Consider the following 24937-nt stretch of genomic DNA (forward strand, 5'->3'; position numbering starts at 1 on the left):
TTCTACTATCAGCACTTCATAGCTGACTGCTCTGCTAAAGCAAAACCCTTGTTCAGACTCCTCTCTGGAAGGCAGGTGCAGCATAAGGCCATGAGAGGCAGGAAGGTGAAAAAGCGATCATCTGCTCCACCAGCGCTTATGGCGAGCGACTGGACTGCTGCATGCAAAGATTCGTTCCAGACCCTGAAGAATGAATTAGCTTGCAATGTCACCTTATCCCACCCCAACTTCAGTGAGCCCTTCGTTCTCGCTGTTGATGCGTCGTTTGATGGCATTGGCGCAGTCCTGTCGCAAGTGCCACCAGGTGAGACTGTTGCTCGACCTGTTGCTTTCGCCAGCAAGACACTGTCCCGATCACAAATTAACTATCCAGCGCACAGGTTGGAATTCCTGGCGTTAAAATGGGCCATTTGTGACAAGTTTGGTCATTGTCATTGCCCATTGTCTTACATCTTAACAAAGCCATGTTTGGACGCATGTGAACAAAGATGGGTTGCTAAGCTTGCCGCATTCGATTTCGATCTGAAGTATGTCCCTGGCGTTAAGAACGTTGTCGCTGATGCGCTAAGCCGCGAGCCATTCGTTCAGTCATGTATCAGTCAACGTCTGATGAAAGAGCCCTACGTTGCACTGCTGGACGAAGTTAATGGCGTCGTCAGGGGTACAGTGCAAGATGCCTTCCGGCTGACAACTGCCAAGTTCTTCAAGAAAGGGAACCAAGACCATCCGATTCTGATGCTGAAGCCCTTATTTTATTTTGAAAGGTGACCCGCAGCTATTTTAGGTCGAGAAAAAAAAATGGCCGAAATGTTTGTTTGATGGAAAGCTGGTCAAGCCGGAGTGGTTGGTGAGCCAAAAATTCTTTTGACCTCACGTTGTCTGTGTTGCCTCGACCCAAAAACTCAAGAAGGAAAATAAACGAGTTAAATGGAACCCACGTCTCATCAATTTATGAATGATGTAGTGGTGCTGGTATGACGGACGGACATTGAAGACACCTGAGCGTCAAAGGTAAAGAGCGGCTACATGAATGAAAACTGTGGAACTACACAGTCAATCAACACAATCAACACATTGAACACACAAACACATCACATCCTTCCTTCATTTGGCAGCAGACAATAAAACAGCAGTTGGATCAAAGATGCAGTGGAGTCCGAAGAGACGCCAGTGAAGGATCTCTGATCCAGTGGAGCTCCAAGCTGCAGTGACTTTACACACAACTGAGCATCATGTTGAGTTGAAGCAGCAGATCAGAGCAACACTGTCAGTCACAACAGGACGTGTTGACACTCAGTGGCTGGAACACACTGGAGTGTGAAGCTGCACTGAGGACACTGTAGTGGAGACACTGAGGACCTGGGGCTTCATTTACAAAAACGTACATGGATTTCATCCTGAAACAAAAAAATCTGGATGTTCAAAATGTTGCGAACGCACAAACGCACACCCATTTCCTTTGAGCGTCCCAATCCTCGTGGAATTGATCGCACATGAGCACGAGCCCTGCTCCTCCCTCGGAACATCTCCACATACAAAGCGTTGTCCCCCCTTGTTGGAAATCCAACATGCTGGTGGACTTTTGGAAGGACAGTCTTGAGGTCAGCATGACTAAAATCTCCAGTGAGGATGGTAAAGCTTTTGGGTTTGCTGTCTGTTGATCACTGATGGCCTGGTACAGTTCATTGAGTGCAGCGTTCCTCTCACTGCTGTTGTTGGTGGGAGGGATGTAAACTGCAACTAGCAAAATGGCAGTAAACTGCCAGGGCAGATAGAATGGACGGCACTTTATGATCATCAACTGTGCCAGTGGTGAACAGTGTTTGCATACCACTGCAGTGTCCCGGCACCACGCACCACAGATGTAAACACATGCTGCACCACCGCGGGACTTCCCTCCATTTACATGATGATGGTGATGATGATGATGATGATGATGATGATGATCAGACATTAATGAGTCTTGATTCACTTTCACTGTCTTTAGAATCTCACATGTCGACCACAACTTCTCTCTCTGCTCTCCTTCATCCAGTGAACTCTCAGAGCTTCAGTGTGCAGTGGTGTCTTCAGCTCTGCAGTCCAGCCCCTCCCACCTCACACTGCTGGACCTGAATGAGAACTTCCTGAGGGATCCTGGAGTGAAGCTGCTCTGTGCTGGACTGCAGAGTCCAAACTGCAGACTGGAAGTTCTCAGGTCAGTTCCTGCTTTCTACTGGTGGACAGTGTGTGTCAGCAGATGACAACTGGTGTGTAACGCTGCTCAGTGTGAAGACTTTGAAGCAGATATTAAAGACTCATCTAGACAAAGTGGATGTTGTTGATATTTTCATGTCAACAATCTGCAGCCAGAAAAGACTTTGGATGGTGGAAGAAAGTGTGGAAAATGTCTCCAGTCACTTTGGAGCTCAATGGAAGTTGTTGATTGGTGATGAAGGTCACATGACTGAGCAGAAGATCCTGTGAAGAAATATTAGAGGCAGATTAATAGTGCAGCAGTATTTCTTCATCTTGTCCTTTGAATGTGTTTGACTTGTAACGAGTCTCTGATGACTGAAAACAGCCACAAGCACACAAAGGACTCACTGATTATTTTCCATCTTCACTGCTGATTGGCTGCACACTGACTGACACACTGCTGTTGTTATTGTGTTGACAACCCACTGGCACAATGACTCCTTTGAGGGAATGACTCAGTGATCCCAACAGCTGCACATCTGGATCATCAACAGGGAGAAATGACTCTGAATATGACATTTACACCATGGAAGGAATCAAATATTGATTCTTTATTCAGGCTGGAGAACTGCTGGTTGACAAAGCTCAGCCGTGATTGGCTGCTCTCAGCTCTGAAGTCCAACCCCTCCCACCTCAGAGAGCTGAACCTGAGTTGGAACCACCTTAAGGATTCATCAGTGAAGGAGCTGAGTGGTTTTCTGCAGAGTCCAGACTGTAAACTGGAGACTCTGAGGTCAGTTCACCCTCTTCACTCTACAACTTCTATCACTCTTGTTGTTGTTGTCATGATTTTCACTTCACTGCTGTTGGAAATTCAATTTGCAGACACTTTTTTTTTGATAATGAATGAAAGGGCGTGTTTTCATTGCCTCACCTCGCCTCTCCATGGTATGGTGTTAGGGTGTTTGCACTGGCCACTACACAGTTGTAGGGGGCGCTGTTTTGGTACCTCAATCCCCCAGGGTCCGAGCAAGACGAAGCGAGTTTAGTGGTGACGTAGCGACGAGCAGGGCCCTGGATTGGCTCCGTGTCCGCGTCGATGTTCCCTGTCAGAGCGGACATCCACGCCAACTCCTTTGACACAGAACTTCCGTGTCAGGTACATTTTACCGTGAATACAAGTAGCTACTATTGGTGTTGTACAAATACATTTATGTGTATACAGTTTTTGAAAACAGCTTTTTCAATACATGTTTACTTTCGTCTTTTGGGGAGAGGCAGGCGAACCGGGAATGCCCTCGACGTCGCGAGTGTGTTCAACCATATTCGCGAAAACGGCAAATGGCGAAGCACTCGGTAAAGAAAATAAATCGAGTTGCTCCTGCGTGAGGCGCGGTAAGCTAGGGAACCCCAGGAGTCTTGAGGAGAGACGAAATACTGATTCGTCGAGAGGACGTGGCTCTTGGCCGCGAGGAAGCCTCAAACACCGCGGCATATAACAAAGTCGTCCTTGGCTCGCTAGGGCAGCTATTTCAAATAAGGAGGCGTGTTTACTGTCTGTTTTTCTGTTTGTTTGTTTTTAAATAAACGCTATTTCCCGTTGTATCCGTCTCGTGTTTACTTTTGGTGAAAATATGAAGGTTGAACTACACATTTGCTCGCATGGAAAACGAAACAATAAATTATAAATGTTGCTGCATAAATGATCAACTGTGACTTCAGTGAGGGAAAGTGTTCTTTCTTGAACAGAAAAGCAACCACAGACCGAGCAGCAGGTATGAAACAACTTCTACTTTGTCCATCTCTGCGCTGTTGTGTATCGCACAGAAGTGATGCTGGGGAAAACATTGTCCCGCTTTACCGTGTCGACTCCGCCCACGGTCTCGTAATCACAGAGCCAATGAAAACGCAATCGTACCGAGGCGAACCGTGGTGAGGTGAGGCAATGAAAACACGCCCTAAACTGGGCTTGAAGGTACAGTGGGTAAAATCCTCCCATCTAGTGGTCAGATTGCAGACTGCTTTTGTTGCAGATTCTGAAGTCGACGTTTCACTATGATGTTCAGAGTGATGACACCCTGGTAAAATTCCATCGTTATAAACATATAACAAAAATATGATTTTCACTTCACTGCTGTTGGAAATTCAATTTGCAGACACTGGTTTGTGTTTGAAATGAGTGGAACTGGGTTTGAAGCAGGGGTGTCCATTAGGTCAATCGTGTGGAGTCCTCGTCACTTCCAGCAGGTAGAATGGTTCAGGCAGGAACTCAGTGATCTTGGTCATAATGTACGATGTGCTGGATTTTGTTTTTATATGTGCTGGATTTTACAGTCAAAGGTAAATGAGACGAATCGGCTTCTGCACCGCTCAGATCAAATAAAGGAGACATAAAGCAGATTTCATTTTAAATCTGAAACTATAATAATTGTTAAAATCAATGTATACTTCAGATACCTGCATTCTGTATGAGAGCAGACAGGGACAGCAAAAAGAGTTTGGCTGTTGTTTTCTTTAAATACACGCCAAACTACCGTGCTTGTCACGTGAGCCTGCAATCCTGGCGTAAACTGACGGAGACGCCTCACTCGCAAAATACGCTTCAAAGTCACGCACAGCAGAAGCACCGGAGATCCTGGGAGATGCTGCTAGCAAAACATCTGCGTTCCACACACACACACACACACACACACACACCGATTGTATAGTAGGTAGATCTTTTTGACTTGGTCATTTTAAAAGTAGCTTGCATGTTGAAAAAGTGTGAGCACCCCTGGTTTAAAGGTACAGAGTGTAAAATCCTGCCATCTGCTGGTCAGATTTCAGATTGCAGCGCTCATTCACTCACCCTCTCTCCTTTGTTGAGTGTCAGATTCTAAAGTTGACATTTGACTTTGATTCTAAACTCTCCATCATTTCTTCTCTATTCAGGTTGGAGGGCTGCAGGTTGTCAGAGCTTAGCTGTGATTGGCTGCTCTCAGCTCTGAAGTCCAACCCCTCCCACCTCAGACACCTGGACCTGGGTCAGAACCAACTGCAGGATTCATCAGTGAAGGAACTGAGTGGTTTTCTGCAGAGTCCAGACTGTAAACTGGAGACTCTGAGGTCAGTTCACCCTCTTCACTCTACAACTTCTATCACTCTTGTTATTGTTGTCATGATTTTCACTTCACTGCTTTTAGAAATTCAATTTGCAGTCACTGGTTTGTGTTTGAAATGAGTGAAACTGGGTTTGAAACAGGGGTGCCCATTAGGTCGGAGAGAGAGAGAGAGGGAGAGAGAGAGAGAGAGAGAGCGAGAGAGAGAGAGAGAGAGAGAGAGAGAGCTTTAAGAGTGGAGTCCTCGTCACTTACAGCAGGTAGAATGGTTCAGGCAGGAAGTCAATGATTAGAAAACACGGTGGTTGTGGTTGATCTTGGGGTGAATTCCAATTCCTCCCTTAACCCTCAATCTCAACCCTCAATCTCAAAAATGCGCGCTCCCTGCTAGGTGCAAATGCTGTCCCGATTCTAAGAACGTCCAGTTGAGGGAGGAGATTAAGGGCTGTATCGCCCTCAATATTGAGATTCTCCGGGACCACCCTTGGCAGTGAGGGCTACCCAGAAGGCATTGCGTATTTTCGCCAAGACATCTTCGAAAAAGATGGCGACAAAAAAGCGAGCTACAAATGGAAGTATTTTCTTAGTTCATAAAGATATAAATATTACAAAACCATTTTATTGTCTTAGTTTAAGAGTTTTTTATGGATTATTGACATCGTTGTTGCGTAACATTTTTATTTTTTTTACTTTACGATGTTTGCCAGCCGGACCGGCGGTCCCGGCTTCACGTTACTTGTGTACCTCGTTGTGTAGCGACGGAGGACTTCTTCTTTTTCATCGTCTTTTTCTTCTTCTCCTTCTTCTTTGTCGTTGTCGTCTTCTTGACAGACTGGACTTAGCTTTGGCGTACGGCAGCCCCCCACAGTCTGAAGACGTAACTGCACTTAAGGGGTGTCCCATTTCTAAGCCCTTACACTTATTTTTGAGGGCCAAGATTGAGGGCCAAAGATTGAGGGTTAAGGGCGAGGGTTGAGATTGAGGAGTTAAGGGAGGAATTGGAATTGGCCCTTGGTCATAATGTCCGATGTGCTGAATTTTGTTTTGACGCCTCGCTCGCAAAATACGCTTCAAAGTCACGCACAGCAGAAGCACCAGAGATCCTGGGAGATGCTGCTAGCAAAACATGTGCGTTACACACACACACACACACACACACACACACACACTCACACACACACACTCACACACACACACACACCGATTGTATAGTAGGTAGATCTTTTTGACTTGGTCATTTTAAAAGTAGCTTGCATGTTGAAAAAGTGTGAGCACCCCTGGTTTAAAGGTACAGAGTGTAAAATCCTGCCATCTGGTGGTCAGATTTCAGCGCTCATTCACTCACCCTCTCTCCTTTGTTGAGTGTCAGATTCTAAAGTCGACTTTTGACTTTGATTCTCAGAGTGATGACACCCTGGAAAAACTCTCCATCATTATAAACTCTCCTTCATTTCTTCTTTATTCAGGTTGTGGAGGTGCAGTTTGTCAAAGCTCAGCTGTGATTGGCTGCTCTCAGCTCTGAAGTCCAACCCCTCCCACCTCAGACACTTGGACCTGAGTTGGAACCACCTTCAGGATTCAACAGTGAAGGAGCTGAGTGGTTTTCTGCAGGGTCCAGACTGTAAACTGGAGACTCTGAGGTCAGTTCACCCTCTTCACTCTACAACTTCTATCACTCTTGTTGTTGTTGTCATGATTTTCACTTCACTGCTGTTGGAAATTCAATTTGCAGTCACTGCTTTGTGTTTGAAGCATATGAAATTGGGTGGAAAGGTACAGTGTGTAAAATCCTACCATCTAGTGGTCAGATTTCAGATTGCTTTAGTGTCAGATTCTAAAGTCAACATTTCACTTTGATTTTCAGATTGATGACACCCTGGAAAAACTCTCCATCATTTCTTCTCTATTCAGGTTGTGGAGATGTAGTTTGTTAGAGCTCAGCTGTGATTGGCTGCTCTCAGCTCTGAAGTCCAACCCCTCCCAACTCAGACACCTGGAGCTGAGTTGGAACTGCCTTCTGGATTCAACAGTGAAGGTGCTGAGTGGTTTTCTGCAGAGTCCAGACTGTAAACTGGAGGCTCTGAGGTCTTCACTCTACAACTGCTGCAGTTATTGTTGTCATGACTTTGAATTGAGTTTGTTGGAATTCACTTTGATTCCATTAGAAATGTGTAAAACTGGTTTTAAATTACACACACACACACACACACACACACGTATGCGCACATATGCACTCACGCACGCACACACACACACACATGCGCGCGTGCGCGCGCACACCCAACTGTGAATGACACTCTCCATCATTTATTCCGTATTCAGGTTGGAGAGGTGCAGGTTGTCATAGATCAGCTGTGATTGGCTGCTCTCAGCTCTGAAGTCCAACCCCTCCCACCTCAGAGAGCTGGACCTGGCTGAGAACTATCTTCAGGATTCATCAGTTAAGGAGCTGAGTGGTTTTCTGCAGAGTCCAGACTGTAAACTGGAGACTCTGAGGTCAGTTCACCCTCTTCACTCTACAACTTCTATCACTCTTGTTGTTGTCGTCATGATTTTCACTTCACTGCTGTTGGAAATTCAATTTGCAGACACTGGTTTGTGATAGTAATGAATGAAACTGGGCTTGAAGGTACAGTGGGTAAAATCCTCCCATCTAGTGGTCAGATTGCAGATTGCAGATGCTGAAGTGGACATTTCACTTTGATTTTCAGAGTGATGACACCCAGGAAAAACTCTCTATCATTATAAACTCCATCATTTATTCTCTGTTCAGGTTGTGGGGCTGCAATTTGTCAGAGCTCAGCTGTGATTGGCTGCTCTCAGCTCTGAAGTCCAACCCCTCCCACCTCAGAGAGCTGGGCCTGAATATGAACCCCCTGAAGGAGTCATCAGTGAAGGAGCCACTGATGGATCTTGTCTACAGCAGTGACCATCAACTGGAGAGTGTGAGGTTAGTACTGGTTTGGAACCAGTGGATGATGGTTCCAGCACCAAAGCCAGTTGATCCCACAGCAGAGGTCCAGTGTTCCCAGTCACAGTGTGAGAGGAGGATGGTGACGTCCAGCTGCTCCTCATTCATCCAACATCTGCTGCCAAACTGCTTCTTCTCTCAGTTCACCACCCAATTATTGATCAGTTCATCTTCATCAGGCCTCAGTATCAGTCCTACACTCCATGGTCACATGACCTTCTGATGTTCCACACTTGACATGTGACTGAGAGTCTGCTTCTTCTCACCAGTCACTCCATCATCTCCATCAACAGTCAACGTCTCTGTGATGATGCGTTCAAGGACCGTGAGTCCTGACTCCTGCTGTCTCTTCTGATCTTTGCAGGTGGTGGTGAGGATGAGGAGAGTGAAGAGGAGCGCTCCATCTACTGGTGGCTGACAGAACTACAACCAGTGGAGCCAAACAGCAAGCTGACCCGTGGGCACCGAAAGAAGTGCGAAGCAGGAAATGTCTCCTACCTGTACATTTACAGTAAGTCATAAAATAGCTATATTGCATTTATTTTTCAGTGTTTTAAGAGTCCTTTCATTAAAAAGCTAAATACCATGAAGACACATATTTTGTGGAAACACACCCACTCCCACATTCAGGTGGAGGTCCTCCACCCCCGCAAGATGTCCCGGTGTTGAAACTGTAGGAGGCGGCGACTCTCACTGGAAGTGTCGGGACTGTTCTTCGCTGTAGGGGAGCGCTCCTCGTGGAGCAACTCTACTTCCGGTGTAGGGAATGCGTTATGCAGCGTTTTCTTGCTTTGCATCGCTCCTCTGATGAAGTGAATGTTTTTATGTCCTGCAGCGTGTTGTTTTTTTGTTTTGTTTTTTTGCGTTTGCACCACGATCCTTTTTTTGTACCGTTTTAAACTTGTATTTGTGTTTGTGACTTTGCGTCGTTTCCGTGCTCAAATACGCGATTGTCCCGTATTTGGCAACTAAAAAAGCTGTCCCGTAATGAACTGAGACGTGACGCACTTGACTTTGTCTCCACTCCGCCGCTCCGGCAACCCCAGTGTCCACACTGAGAACTCTGTCCTCCGCAGTTCTTGGCATTTCGGCTCGCATTCCCAGAGGTGGGCAATGGGCATTCATTGGATCAGGACTCGGATGACAAGATGGCCGCCGTGAGGCACACTCAGCACACTCGGCTCTGACGTATATTGCTACGCCGCGGTTTGTACCTCCACCCTGAGCACAAATACCATCCAGAGTTTTTACCAGAGACTAATATAACAGAGCACCAACAGTTGCTCACATTCTGTTCCACTCCTGGACACCGGAGTATCTGCAGATACCTGGCAAAGTTTTATCCAGGATACGTTTTCACCTCAACGGGCCCATTTCTGGGCCCGCGCTGGTAAGTTTCGCTGTTTGCCGGACCTAAACCCACTCTGATCTAAGACAACAAAACGCAGCGGACTCCTCTTTGGAGTCCTCGCGTGTAAGTTTTCCACTGCGGCCCACAGCCATAAACACCAGTAAAAGAGCTACGAGCTACGCCGTTTTGCACTACACTGTTGCTGCCGGAGTTTCTTTTCTGGTTTCCAGATTGTCCCGCCTGCCCCCCGCATGGCTCCACTTACCTCCCCACACGAGTGTGACAGCTGTATCCACAAATCGCAGAAGATCGCGGAGCTGGAGCAGCGTATCTCCAACCTCTACTGGATCAGGGATGAAGAGATGAGGCTGGATTCTGTTGTTAGCCTGGGTCCTACTGGTCCCGATTCAGTCGGACTCGCGGATCTGGATTCAACCATCCCGATGCTCGGTCCCGGTTCCATGGACACAGATCCCGGGCTCACTGGCTCAGCTCCGGCTGAGGGATCGGCCCTAGCTCCCCAGCTCCGCGCCGACGAACCGCCTGCCGCAACGACACCTGGGCTAGCGTCTTCAATTCCACCACTTAATTCCATCCGGGAGGATACGTGGCTGGTGCAGGGGGCTAAGCCTAAATGGCTGAGCGGCAGTGCGAGGGCAGCTTTCACTTTTAGCCCCAATCCGAGGCTCCGAGCTAACAGCTCCACTCCCAACCAACAGCCCTGGTCCACAGTGCTGGGAGGGCGGCGGACGCGACCCAGTCCGTTACCTGCTCCGCCTTGTGAGCTTCAGATGGACAACAAATATGACATCTTGAGTGTTGAGGACTTCCCTCCCCTCCAAAATGACCATCTCGCCTCCTCTCTGACTGGTCCACTGCCAGCGGCCCGGGCTGTTGGGTCGTCTGCGCTGGAACCTCCAGTCAGGTACGCAACCTCCACCTCTCGGCGCAGGTTGGTGAAGGAGGCTGCTCTCAGGGCGCGACAACGTTCTGGTGGCGCTCTGGGTCTTGTAGAGTCGTGCGGGACCCCAGCCTCCGCCGATGATGTGACACTGTGGCACCAGCGCTCGGCCCCTCGTCCTCAGCCACTGTTTGCCCCAACCACCGCCATCATTGGTAGCTCCATAATTAGAAACGTCCGTTTCTTCAATGCCACCACTCATTGTTTTCCAGGAGCCACCGTCAATGACATTAAAAACAAACTCCCGGACTTGTTGCAGTCGTTCCCACACTCCATTAAACGTTTGGTCCTGCACGTTGGAGCCAATGATGTGCGTCGTCGGGAATCCGAGCTGCTAAAGTGTCACTTTAACGATCTGTTTGTGGCCCTGAAGAATTGCGGGATGTCAATCTTCATCAGCGGTCCTCTCCCGACACTTGGCCTCGGAGCAGAGCGGTTCAGTCGACTCCTGCAACTTCATTCCTGGCTCCGCGCCGCCTGCACCACCATTGGTTTTAACTTCATTGACAATTTTAATTTATTCTGGAATCGCCCGTCGTTTTACCGTCATGATGGACTTCACCCAAACAAATTAGGTAGCCGCACGTTCACCTCAAACATCCACTACACCATACAATCAGCGTCTCTCACACCTGCGTGACTGTCTTCGCGTCACACCCCCTGCTCAGTGCCGACCACTTCCTCTACGGAGCACCCTGTGGACATTGCCTCCTGCAGCGCCTCCCACAGGGCACGCTTCCCTAGTGCTGATAGGACTGAGCTTGCTACTGCTGTTCCACCAACACCTGCTCCCATACCTGTAATAATGAATCATCGACCATATAAACGCAACAAACACATAACCCACAACCGCACAACCCACGCTACAGGCAGACTTTCCCCCGAGACATACAGACAATTTGGTTTTAACAGAAGCAATCTTTTATATCCACACATTTTATCTCCCCGTGGTCATGCGCGCACGTCTGGCACGACCATTAACCTGGCCGTGCTGAACGTGCGCTCCCTTTTAAACAAATCTTTTATCATAAATGAATTGATTTTAGATAATAAGTTAGATGGTATGCTTTTAACAGAGACATATGGCTTGGCACAGAGGCTCCAGCTGTCCTCACCGAGGCTTGCCCACCAAATTTTAGCTTTTTATTTTCTATCAGGGGATGTAAGAGAGGAGGTGGAACTGCATCAATTTTTAAAAACAATTTAATGTCAAAGGAAGTTTCTTTTAACAGTTACTCATCATTTGAGTACCATGCTTTTGTTTTTAGCAGTCCACCAATTATTTGCATTAATGTATACAGACCCCCGCATTACTCAACTGCTTTTATCAGTGAGCTCTCCGACCTTTTATCAATCACACTGACAACTTATGATAGAATTTTAATAACTGGCGATTTTAACTTGCACATCGACAACAACTCTGACCCACTGTCAAGAGAGTTTTTACACCTTTTAAACTGCATGAATTTTAACCAGCACGTCATACGGCCTACTCACAACAGGGGACACACCCTGGACCTAGTCATAACCTATGGCTTGTCCACTGGTCTGTCCTCTGTTGTTGATCTGGCCGTGTCCGACCATTATTGTGTGTATTTTAACATCGCCAGTTTTAACCAACAGGAAGCCCCGGTGAGAACAGTGAGGAAACGCTGCCTTACCTCTGAGGTGGCTGCAAATTTTATTGAGGTTTTAAAATGCACTCCTGCTGAAATTTTACCTGCACCCTGTGATTTTATTGTTGAACATTTTAATAGCAAACTTAAATCCACATTAGACTCTGTGGCTCCACTTTTAACAAAAACTGTTAAAACAAAGCAGCTTTTATCCCCATGGAGACATAAACCAGAGATTTTAAAATCAAAAAGACAATGCAGGAGTGCAGAGAGAAGGTGGAGAAAAAGCAAACTCACCGTTCATTATGAAGTTCTTCGTGAACAACTAAAATGTCACAATAATACAATCAAACAGGCAAGAATCTCCCATTTTTCAAAACGTATCATAGAAAACAAAAATAATTCAAAGTATCTTTTCTCCACCTTCAACCTTTTAACTAATAATAATCTTAAAAAATCCCCAGAGATGCCGTCTGACGCTCTCTGCGAGAACTTTGCAGGCCACTTCAGAGGTAAAATCGATGGCATCAGGTCCAGTCTTTTAGCGCATCAGAATGTATCTTTTAATACATCTGGACTGTCATTTTTATCCAAGGAAACACTGGAGAGTTTTGCCCTGGTTGATGCAAGGACACTTGGTCGAGTTTTCTCCCAGGTAAACCCAACAACCTGCCTTTTAGATCCAATTCCCACATCACTTTTAAAGACATTTTATGGATTCTTTGAGGAACAGATTTTATACATCGTAAATTGCTCTCTTCAGACGGGTGTCTTCCCTGCTGCCTTTAAAACGGCAGTGGTGAGGCCCCTTCTGAAGAAGAGCAATTTAGACCAAACTATTCTTGACAATTACAGACCTGTATCCAACTTGCCATTTTTAAGTAAGATTTTAGAAAAAAAATGCTTTTAACCAATTAAATTATTTTTTAAGTACAAACAACATCTTAGAGAAATATCAGTCTGGATTTAGGATGAACCACAGCACCGAGACAGCCCTCGTAAAGATTTTAAATGATATCAGGTGTAATGCGGACTCAAATAAACTCACAGTCCTGGTGCTACTGGATCTAAGCGCTGCCTTCGATACAGTAGATCACCACATTTTATTAAACAGACTCAGAAACCTGGTGGGCCTCTCTGGTGCTGTTCTTAACTGGTTTTGTTCTTACCTCACAGATCGCTATTTCTTCGTAAGTTTGGATGCGTGTTCCTCCGGAAAACATAAAATTAAGTGTGGGGTTCCCCAAGGGTCAATTTTAGGTCCAGTACTTTTTAATCTTTACATGCTTCCCCTTGGGGATGTCATCAGGAGACACAGCGTCACCTTCCACTCTTATGCTGATGATACACAGCTTTACATTGCTGTGTCTCCTGATGACACAGGGCCTATTGATACCCTTTTAAAATGTATTTTAGATATTAAGTCATGGATGGCAGCGAACTTCCTACATCTCAACCAGGACAAAACAGAGGTTTTAGTTATTGGTCCTGAAGGCAAGAGAGAGAAACTTTTACCAAAACTTCATCATTTTAAACCAACACAATCTGTAAAGAACCTGGGCGTCATTTTTGACTCTGAGCTTAGTTTTATTGCGCATATTAAAAACGTCACAAGGACGGGTTTTTATCATCTTAAGAACATAGCTAGAGTCCGCCCGTTTCTCTCCCAGGCAGACACAGAGGTGCTGATGCATGCTTTTATTTCTTGTCGGATAGACTACTGCAATGCCCTGCTCTCTGGTCTACCAAAAAAAAACTATCTGTAACTTACAGGTACTTCAGAACTCAGCCGCTCGTGTGCTTACGAGGACCAGGGGGCGGGATCACATTACTCCAGTTTTAAAATCACTGCATTGGCTCCCTGTGCGATTCAGGATCGACTTTAAAGTGCTTTTATTAGTTTTCAAGTGTCTTAACGGTCTTGGACCATCTTATTTATCAGATATGCTTTTATCTTATCAGCCCTCGCGGATCTTGAGGTCCTCTGGAACCGGCCTATTAATTGTTCCAAGTGTTCGGACCAGAACCCATGGAGAGGCTGCGTTCAGCCACTACGGTCCGAAACTTTGGAACAGCCTGCCAGAGGGAATCAGGACTGCAGAGACTGTTGATGTTTTTAAGGGGAGGCTTAAGACTCACCTTTTTAGTTTGGCTTTTAAGTGATTTATTTAATTTGTATTTTACTTGTCTTGCTTTTTAGCTTTAAAGCTTTTAGGATTATTGAATATTTTATCTTATTTTTATCTTTACTATCTTATTTCCTGTATATCTTTTTACTTTTTACAATCTTATAGTTTTTTAATTTAGTTTAGTTTATATTATTTATTTTATTTTTTATTTATTTTCATTATTGTTACTATTATTATTCTTTTAACTTCCTTTTCCTGTATTGTTTTTAGCTCCAGTGTTTCCTTGTAGGGGGCCTGCTCACTGGGAGGGGTCTCATCGTTCTAGGGACCCTCTCGGTATGGATGATCCCCGTGGGTGGCTGTTTCCTACTACAGGTCTCTCAGTGCCTTGCCATTTCAATTTTTATTGTGCTGATTGACTGACATTTTTTATGTATTTACTTACTTATTTTTAAACTGTTCTCTGGGATGTTTTGTGTGTGTTTGTATGTGCGCGTGTGTGTGTGTGTGTGTGGGGTGGGGGGGTGGTAACCTGTATGTGATTTGGGAGGACATGGGTGGATGGTATTTGCTCTATTTTTCTTTTATCTTCACTAATATTTGATTTTAATTTCTGTTAAGCACCTTGAGTTGCAAGCCTTTGTATGAAAGGTGCTATATAAATAAAATTTGATTGATTGATTGATTGATTGCTGAATGTTTTAAAAAGCTTCTGGCGCGTGGTGGTGGGGTTTAAAGCGGGTGCACTGGGCTTGGACATTAGCGCAGCCGGAGGAAGAACCCTGGTTGCGGGTGCCCGTTCATCGGCAGGTGATGCTGTGTGTGCGTGATGGTTGTGCGTTCGCCGCTTGGCTGTGAAAGCCTGGAAACTTTCTCTGCCTTTTGGACTCATACGGTGCAGCTGGAAGAAAAAAAAAAAAATCATCATTCTGAAGGCGTAGCGGTGCGCCGCCTAATAAAAGCTCTAAAATTATTAATTAATACGTTTCTGTTGAATTTTATTTTATGTGCTACATAGATTTCCTTGTGCGCTGAGAATGTGCAAGTAGTGCGCGATTGCGCAAGCAAGCAGCTTAGAGGGAACATTGGTTAAGATGCAATAAAGTAAATAGACTATGAGTCAGTAAAGTACCCGTTCTCTACTTGTTCTGTAAAATAGTGGTGTGTGTGTGTGTGTGTGTGTGTGTGTGTGTGTGTGTGTGTGTGTGCCAGATAAATATCAGCTGTTTCCCACATTGACTGATGTGCTTTTGAAACTTTGATCTTGTCTTCATGGTGTTGACTTTCTAAATGTCTGTGGTGAATACATGGAGATCTTGACAGAAGAGAAATCTACCAACAAGCAGAGACTTTATCTGGATTGTCTTGTTGCTTTATTGCTTCAATTCAACAGTTGATCATTGACTTGACATTGTTATGCAGTATAGACTGATGGTATATTTCATGACTTATTGATTGACTGTTGTCACATTGAGCCAACAAGCAGAATCAAAAGACAAAATTCTCTCACAATATTTACATGCATTCATCTGATTGTTGACAAACGGATCAACAGTCAGAAGGTTGATCAGATGGATGAGTTGTTGAAAGGTCAAAGGTCAGGGCGGAAAGGTCCAGAGTGGAAACAGACCTCAGCTGTGTTTCCACAGTAATAAAGTTGTCATGTGGACTCATGACACATTATTAATCTGCGGGATGAATGGGCTGCAGAGGAAGAGAAAGAACGTGGCACAAACATCCAGCAGGTGGACAACAGTCACCAGGAGCACCAACAGCAAGTGGCGTCCAGGCCCCGCCCACCCTGTGATTGACAGCCGGAGACACTGGGTAACAAACGTGAAGACAGAAGAAGAATCAAAGGTGAGAATTCAGCTCAGAGTCTCTCTGACGACTTCAGTCACACTTTCATCAACTCAGCTGAAGAACCTGAAGGAACATAAAGTCCAACATGTAGCGGCTGAGTGAAGGAGGTCTGGACTCTGTGGAGGAGCTCCATGGTTCCAGAGACGCTATAGAAGGACAGAAGACCTGCTCTATGGTCCAGGTACACTCGCACTCTGGAGGACCGAGGACCTGAGACACGAGTACTCATGTTGTTGTGACGAAACCAATATTCACCTGGGTAACAATATAAACTCCAGGATTTGTCATTTGCTGTGTCTCAATTCAGGTTCTGCACCCTTGAGGCCGAGTGTCCTCCGTCTGAAGGAAGCGTTCTTAGAGTTCCCAGCCTAGAAGGACGGACCAAACCCCGCCTCCCCGGTAACTCGGTACTCGGGACGGTCTAGCCTTCGGCGTATTTCCTCGTTTCGTCACCGCCGTTCCCTCTGGCTGGCCAACCCCGGAAGTGACGTTTCTATAGTATCACGCTAACCATTGGTTTGCCATCTAACGATGCCGTTGAATGTTCAAATAAATAAAATTCTACGTTAAAAACTGGATACTTTATGTGAAACGTCAATATTTAGATTTATATGTCGTGTCTTAACCAGTACATGCCGCTAATTTCAGCTGACTTCCCAGGATCCCACGATGCTTTGCAGCAGCACGCAAAGCATCATGGGATACCCAAGTACGCAAAGGATAGTAGCGGTGTATCCTTGGAATCGGCTAAAACGAGTGCGTATTTACGAGTGCGCATTTTGAGCGTCCTAAACACCCTCGGGAATTGGGACAAGCCTTCGCGCAGTGTGATGACGCAACTTCCTTTCAAAATGCGCACTTCAAGGATGCAGAACCTGAATTGAGACACAGCAATTGAATCCAAATCTACTTTCCTCTGACCTTCCTGCTCTGCTGATGTTCCTGTAGGCCACTGCTACACCAACCCCCTAAAATAAACCACAGAAGTCCCTCCCCCTTCTCCACTCAACCTCCCAGTAACATCGTCCAGTCACACCTTCTCTACTCAGGACCTGCTTCTTGTCAGTGAATCTGTCTGGATGATCACAATAAGACTGAACTTCCTCCATGAATGTCACTTTTCTGTTCTCCTCAGATAATAACAGACGTTGCACTGTGCAGAACTTTCTGTATTTCATCTCTCAACTTGGTCCAGCTGCTGCCACGTCCTCAAAGTATCTCAGAGGACGGATCTCCAGGCTGGAGGAGACTGGAGACGGACTGAGTGCTGGCAGTGAGGAGAACCTGTGGAGAAACTGGCTGTGGTCCAGTGTGTGTGAGATCTTCTCCAGCTCAGCGTCTCTCCTCTTCAGCTCCATCATCTCCTGCTCCAGCTTCTTCTCAAGCTCTTTGACTCCACTCACTGCTGCCCCCTGTGTGGATCTGACCTGCTGCTGCACCTCAGAGCGTCTTTTCTCCAGCAGACGGATCATCTGGGTGAGGATCTTCTCGCTGTCCTTCACTGCTTTATCAGCAGAGCCGTTGATGGACTCCACCCCCTTCAGGTCTTCCTCTGTGTGCTGGATCTTCTGCTGGATCTTCTGCCTGGTCTCCTCCAGCTCTCTCTGCCTCCCAGGCCTCTGTATTGCTGCTGACACTGTCTGATGACCTTTATGTTCATCCATACAGCATAAAGCACAGATGATCTTCTGATCAGTGCGGCAGAACATCTTCATCACCTCATCATGACGAGGGCAGATGTTCTCCTGGAGCTGCTGGCTGGGTTCCACCAGCTTGTGTCTCTGTAGGGGAGCAGCATCACGATGAGGCTGGAGGTGAGAGTCACAGTAGGAGGCCCGACAGACCAGACAGGACTTGAGGGCCTTCAGTTTCCTCCCAGTGCAGACATCACAGGCCACATCTCCAGCTCCAGCATAGCAGTGATCAGCAGGAGCATCTTGGAGTCCAGTCCCCCCCCCCCCCGCAACGAAACTTGGCACGTTAACTTTGCCAACACATTAGCGTAGCGCGATAGCGTGCTTCCCCCCCGCCGTCAACGTTAGCGCAATTTCCAACCAGCACTGCAGAGAGAAAGGCAATATCCAGGTGGAGTGAAAATACATCCCAGTGCCCACCATCACAGGCATATAGACGTAGATAAGATACATTTACATAAAATACCAGAATGTTTGTCAATTTTTCATTAAAACATATTTTATTTATTTAGTTAGATAAAAATGTTTCCTCCCAGCACAATATGTATTTGTTAATTTAACTCACATTCCTGCCATCATCTTAACACAATTCAGTGTCACTTTTAAGTTGGAAAAGCATAATAATTAAATTACTTAAATGGCACATTTCAAGTAAAACTGTTGCTATTTAGTCTATTTGTGGTGGTATGTGAGTTATACTTCCCATAAAAAGACTTCCTTTTACATCAAGAATATTTAAATTTTTCATAGATGACTCCCAAAGAGACAGACATATTCTGTCAAGTTCTAACCTGAAGACCACTCTGTCTGGTCCAAAAAGAATTATATTGAATTGAGAGCAGCTGTTCTTATTTTCTCTTTTTTGAGAGAGATTTGCTCAGATTTTCAGTTGACCTGTTGATTTGATTTCTCTGATTAAAATTAAAACAAAGTCTGATATTTGGCAGCTTGTTTAATTCTTATACATAGGTATAAAATACATTTTTTATAATAACATTCACGAGTTTTCGTTGTAAAAGTCATCATTTTCATATACACAAGTTGGACATCTAAAAGTATCGGTATCTGTTTTGGTATCGGGATACTAGCCTTGGTATCACCTGGTATCGTATCGAAAGGAAAAATAGTGGTATCGCACATCCCTACTTCCACACACACACACACACACTATACTGTAAATGGCTGCAGTTTCCTTTACAAAAGTGCTACAGACGTCATTCAAACATCCATGTGTTTGTCTCATCAAGACCTATATTTTACATTTGACAGCCACTTAAAAAAAAATGCAGGTCAAAAATATGCATCATTTGCATACACAGGCATATGATGATTAGACCTCTTCTCCCTCTTTGTCAACACACAAATGCCTGCAGTTTCCTTTAGAAAAGTGCTACAGACGTCATTCAAATACCTACGTGTTTGTCTCATCAAAGCATTTGACAGCATCCTCCAAAAAAAAAAAAATGGAGGTGAGAAATCTGCATCATTTGCATAGACTTCTTTCAGCAGATGTCGCCGGGCGTCGGCAGAGGACGGGGGTCAATTGCGGGCGTCGACAGGGGTCAGGCGTCATCGGGGGTCATCGGGCATCGCGTCGGCCACGGCGGCTCAGTCCCGCAAACGCTGCTTGCAGCTTTAATTTATTGTTTTGATTTAATTTAATTTATTAGTGTTAATGGCTGCTGAAAAAAGGGGATGAATAGTTCAAATTCGAGTTGAAAGTAAAATATACAAATGTTGGGAGTACTAGTAATCATTATTAAGTACAGTTATGCCCATCTGTTATCTTTGTTGGGCTTGAGTTTATGATTATTTTTTTTTACCCTGTGCATCTTTTTTTTTGTTAGTAGTACTTGTCATTGCTCCAACACGAGTAAACATGTTGCGTCCCACTAGATGGCGCATTTGCGTTATTTACAAGCTCCACGGTCATCGGAGCTGATCGCTGCCACTCTCAGCAGCGTGAGTCTAAGGTCTACTAAGATTCCACAATCTATTACACCTCGTGAGCAAAACAGGCTACAGGTAAAATTAAACATCTTCAGTTGAGCAACTCAGGCAATTTAAAGTGATTTAAAAACAAACAAACACTATAATACTAGGAAAAGAATCGTCTATATGTCAATAAATACAACAGATTGAGTATTCATAAAAAAAAAAAAATGCTTACTTTAAATAAGAAAATCCAGCAAACCAACAATCAAAATAATGCTTAATTGCCTTAGCTTCGTCCCACACTTATCAGCTTAGCTACTAAGAATAACACACATTATTCACCTGGACAGAAGGAGGTTCTGAGGAACGTGTTGGTCCTGGAGCTTCCTGGTCAGGATGTTCGGGAGATCCCTCGGGCTCAATGTCTGCAGCGCCAACATATTTTAGAATTGCTCCTGCAGAGACAAAGCTCACTCGATCATCAAGCAAAACAGATCAGAAGCACATTTTCCTATTTTATTATTACAGTGATGTTGCAGTAATATAGGAAAATTAAAAATTTATTTGTTTTTAAATTAAACATTATGATTGTAGTGTCCCTTTAAAGCTTTTACCCAATTACAAAAGTGTCACTTTTAAGAGTTTTTGGCATTACTTTACACACTGTACTAGTTAAAGTAATAAAACTAAGATAAATGACCCACTACCACAATAGTCTAAAATAGTCAACACCATGCCAAATAAAGTCCATCCATCCATCCATTTTCCATACCCGCTTAGTCCCGAGGTCAGGGTCACGGGGGTCTGCTGGAGCCTATCCCAGCCGTCTTAGGGCGAAGGCAGGGGACACCCTGGACAAGTCGCCAGTTCATCGCAGGGCCGCCAAATAAAGTATTTCCATAAAATATTTCTTTGAATTATAAAACAGTAGCACATTTCTAATGAAGGGCCTACAAAATACAAACTAAGCTTAGTAAATTCATCCTAAGTTAAGGCTAAAATAACATTAAGAGTCAAATATGTGAGAGACAACTTCCACTGAACAATAACAGGGGACTGACTACAACAACAACTACAACATGCCCTCCCTCCCTCCCTCCCTGTTAGAATGTGAATGAACGGGTGTGGAGTCAATCAGTCATTCCCATGGCAGGATAGGCCAACTTGACAGGATATGGTCAACTTTCATAAAACAAACAAAAACGCTGATTCATGACAAACAAATATTAGCCAGCCAGCTAACATTTATCCGACGCTAGCTAGCTGGCTAGCAGGACAAATAAACAAACTTGGGGGGTGGGGGGGGACAACAGCGTTTCACCTCCACCTCTCCAGCCCACATCACAAACAAATAACTTACCTTTCCCCTTTGCAAGTTTTTCTTGATCAGTTTTCTTTTCCTTCCGTTTTTCCGCACCGCTGGGATAAGTCCATTTTGATGCCATTATGGTGTCTGTTTGTTTTTAATCCTCTCACTAACGGGAACGAATGGTAGCTATCAATCATTCACATCATACCTGTCGGCGTCGCCGGCCCGCTACGTCACAACCAGAGTCCAAGATGGCGTCCCATTCCTTTCAATGAAGTTGCTCACCCAGCGCATGGCTCCCAAAAACCTTTTGACTTCCGCATTGATGGGATAATAGAGCATGCGCAGTTGTGTCAGTGTGGAGATCGTCACTGACAGACGTGCGCGCTCACGAACAGTACAAAATTCAACATGGAAATGAATGTATTTTTTACAGAACAACTGACGATTGTTGTTTCAAAATTTTATCAATAATAATGATTATTATTATTATTATTATTATTATTTTATTATTATTATTATTATTATTATTATTATTATTATTATATTAATAAAATAGTATTATTATAATAATATACTATTATTTGTGTATTAAACAAGTGAGCAATGTGCCACTGAATAATAAATGATAATTCTTTGAAGCAACTCTCTATGGACCATAACAGCACTGCCACACATATTTTTTTAACTAATAACCTCTTTGGAAAGCAGACAAAGTAATAAAATGATTGGTCTATTTATTTCATCAGAACTAAAAAAATAAAAAATAAAAACTCAACGATCTTGAAAGTTCCTCCCTTTCTCTTGCACCTGTCGATAATTTATTTTTTTTTTTTTTAAAGAAAAAAAAAGAAGTGAAAAAGTGGGAGTGAAAAAAAGAGTGCAGCTGAGCAGAAGCGCTTGTCGACCGTCGCGGAGCTGTTCGCGTCTGGTGTGAACCAGTTGGAGCCTCGCTCGTGAAATTCGTTGGCGTGGCGCTTCCGCTTCCATTGAAATGAATGGCACGAGCCGCGCGCCTGTTCGCGTCTGGTCTGAACCACTACATTCAGTGCGTTTACATGGCACTAGAGAAAATCGAATTATTGCCTTAGTCCGATTATGATCGGAGAACTCACGTGCATGTAAACACCTTACTCCGATTATGATTGGAGTTTGAGAACTCCGATTGGAATCGGAGAACTCCGATTGAGACACCCAGATAATGCCATTGGAATTCGAATTTCTCTGCCATGTATACGCCTTAATCGGACTATTAACTGGACAATGCGAGTGCGCATGCGCCACGCCTCGCTCTCGCGACTCATGACCGCACAACTACGTCGTCTAACAAAACAGACGGCGCGAAACAACCTGGCAAACGCGAATAAGAATGTTGACATTTGGAGAGAGGATGAGACCGGGGCGATGCTTTCTCTTCTAAAAGAGATGGACATATTAAAATAACGCGCAACGGAGACCTTTTAAAACGATAGCTCAGCAAATGCAGGGCTCCGGCTTTGCGCACCCCTGAACAAATACGTATTCCTTCGTATTTATATTTCTACCTTTTCGTTCACATTTTTTGTAAGTTAGAAGAATTTTAACTTTGTAAATAAAAGCACAGCAAAAAGATGTTTTCCTGATTTGTTTTTATTTGGGTAATTTCGCTGTTATTCTGCTGGAAACGGCGTGCAGCGGCACCAGCTTCCTCCACGGTCGGCACTTTAATGAGCGTGTGTATAACTGAAGACACCGTTCCTTTGCAAAACCTGTACACAAACTCTCCCACCAGTCTGCGCAGAACCCGCATCCAACAAGAACGAGATTTTGGGGTCCGTAGCGACGGCACAAAGCGTAGCATCGAAGTGTTGTTGTAGCCCTCCAACAGCAAACAACGTTCTTGTCTGCCTTTTAAAATAACCAGGAGCACAAGAAATAGGATACACCTTATCTGCAAAGCAAGTAACACGTACATTATGAACTATCGTTCCATATCATAATAGATTTAATATGTCAACTGAAAGCAGCTAACTCTCTCTCTCTATATATATGTATATATATATATATATATATATATATATATATATATATATATATATATATATATATATATATATATATATATATTAACCTCTTTCATTGAACTCCAAAACATACATGGTCAAAATCCATATTATTAGTATGTTGTTGTTTTTTTTAAATGCTCATACAAAACAAAAAAGAAAAGTGTGACATTCACTTGTAGTTTATTATTTTCACCAGCAAGCTTCTCATGTTCCAACTGACTACATTAACCCATATTTTACATATACTCACATGAATCAGTTGCCCTGCAGATCCCCTTACAAGGGCCCCGAGGAGTGACGCACAACCAGCACGTGACCTCTACGATGAGCTTCCACCCACGGAAGTGCCATAGGAGGACACGGATTAAATAGTATGGCTTGTCCACCAGAAGGCTGTATTATGGTGTACATAATATAAAACTTCGGCCCAGTTCTGCTTGTATTGCAATGGTTGCTGTTCCTGAAGTTTCATTTTTCCCTTTTTCCCTTTTTATTTTTTACATCCATGTTTGTGATGAAATAGTATTATGAATCGCTAGCTCGCATTGCATGCTGGGAAACCGCGTCACTCAAGGAAGTTTTCGCTTCGCTGACACGGTCCTGAAGGGAAGTGGGTTTTAGTGCACTGGAACGGGATGAATGTGTTCAATCAAGCAGTACAAACCTGATTAATTGTCTTAATACTTGACTTCGAATGGCCATATTGTTTAGGATTAGAATTAGATGACAACTTCTTCACAATATTTGCAACTATTCAATTTGACCAGCAGGTGTCAGTAGAGGACGAAATTTCATGTTGACTATTTCCTAATGGAAGTGCTCTCTTTACGTTGGATTTTTCTCATAATTATTTGAAGTGTAGGCCTGTAGTTGATGAGGAATCACGGTGTGCTAACGCTACTCAAACAGCTTAGATGAAAAAAAGGGAGTGTGATTTGGGTTTGTGATACATTATGACAATCTTGGATTGCAAGACTGAGGCGACGGTTCAATTCCCATCAATGTGTATTATATATGTGTTATTTAGCTCATCTATTCTACATTTTAAATAGATCACATTTGACATCTGACCCACTGAACACTTACTATTGAACATATTTTTAAACTATGGGCTATTTAGTCTTGTTTTAGGATATAATATAATTCATTGCACAAACTGTCAGGCTAAGTATAAGAGCTATAGTCTACTACAATCAGTCGTGCCAAAAAAGAGACATTGTCTTTATTTTTCATTTTTATTTTATTGTGTCAGCATTGAACCATACAAGCATGTAGTGTTGTCCAACAAGAATGCATGGCGAATCAAATCCCAAACAACCTATGAAACGATGAACACGTTTCCATTGCACTTCATTTTATTGAGCACTAGATGACCTCCTCGAGCACTGTGTCATTGAAGCCTCGAGTAATGAACCATTTTTTGAAACAAGTGTCGAAGCTTCAACAAAGCCTCGATCGGCCATCACTACCTACGGCTGCGTGCTCTAACAGCATTTCAGAAGTGACTAACTGCAGAGTTGGGAGCGGAGGAGGGACAACTGTCAGGCTGGCTCGACTGCTCCTCCTTCTCAGCCGTGGCGCGTCCAATCAGCAGCCGACATCCAGACACACACACAGACACAAAGATAGAGGCACCTAGACCCACCCGTGGGTCATAACACTCCGTGTGGATCTTTTCACTCTGGCATTGAAAGGGGGTGCTAGCGCTAGCCGTTTGCTAAGCTATGTACAGACAGCACCACCGCTTGCCGAACCACATAGTCACACCGTTTATATACAACAACTCG

General features: G+C 44.3%; 1 protein-coding gene across 1 annotated transcript; it reads left to right on the top strand.

The window, feature by feature from the left end:
* The first annotated feature begins 2738 nt into the window (after positions 1-2738).
* Positions 2739-5282, top strand: LOC142903139 (ribonuclease inhibitor-like). Its single transcript, XM_076048631.1, has 3 exons — positions 2739-2971; positions 5110-5227; positions 5262-5282. Exons 1-3 carry the CDS (start codon positions 2739-2741, stop codon positions 5280-5282), a joined length of 372 nt encoding a protein of 123 aa, XP_075904746.1.
* Positions 5283-24937: the final 19655 nt, after the last annotated feature.

The sequence above is a fragment of the Nelusetta ayraudi genome, unplaced genomic scaffold (assembly GCF_046127955.1).
Source record: "Nelusetta ayraudi isolate G7.1 ecotype Tasmania unplaced genomic scaffold, CSIRO-AGI_Nayr_v1 ptg000106l, whole genome shotgun sequence".
Classification (NCBI taxonomy): Eukaryota; Metazoa; Chordata; class Actinopteri; order Tetraodontiformes; family Monacanthidae; genus Nelusetta; species Nelusetta ayraudi.

Bases quoted from the DNA above. Each gene is read 5' to 3' on its own strand.
- LOC142903139 (XM_076048631.1), top strand. From the start codon at position 2,739: ATGACTCTGAATATGACATTTACACCATGGAAGGAATCAAATATTGAT. The intron at 2,972-5,109 runs GTCAGTTCACCC...TTCTCTATTCAG, and splicing joins TGTAAACTGGAGACTCTGAG to GTTGGAGGGCTGCAGGTTGT. The intron at 5,228-5,261 runs GTGAAGGAACTG...TGCAGAGTCCAG, and splicing joins ACCAACTGCAGGATTCATCA to ACTGTAAACTGGAGACTCTG.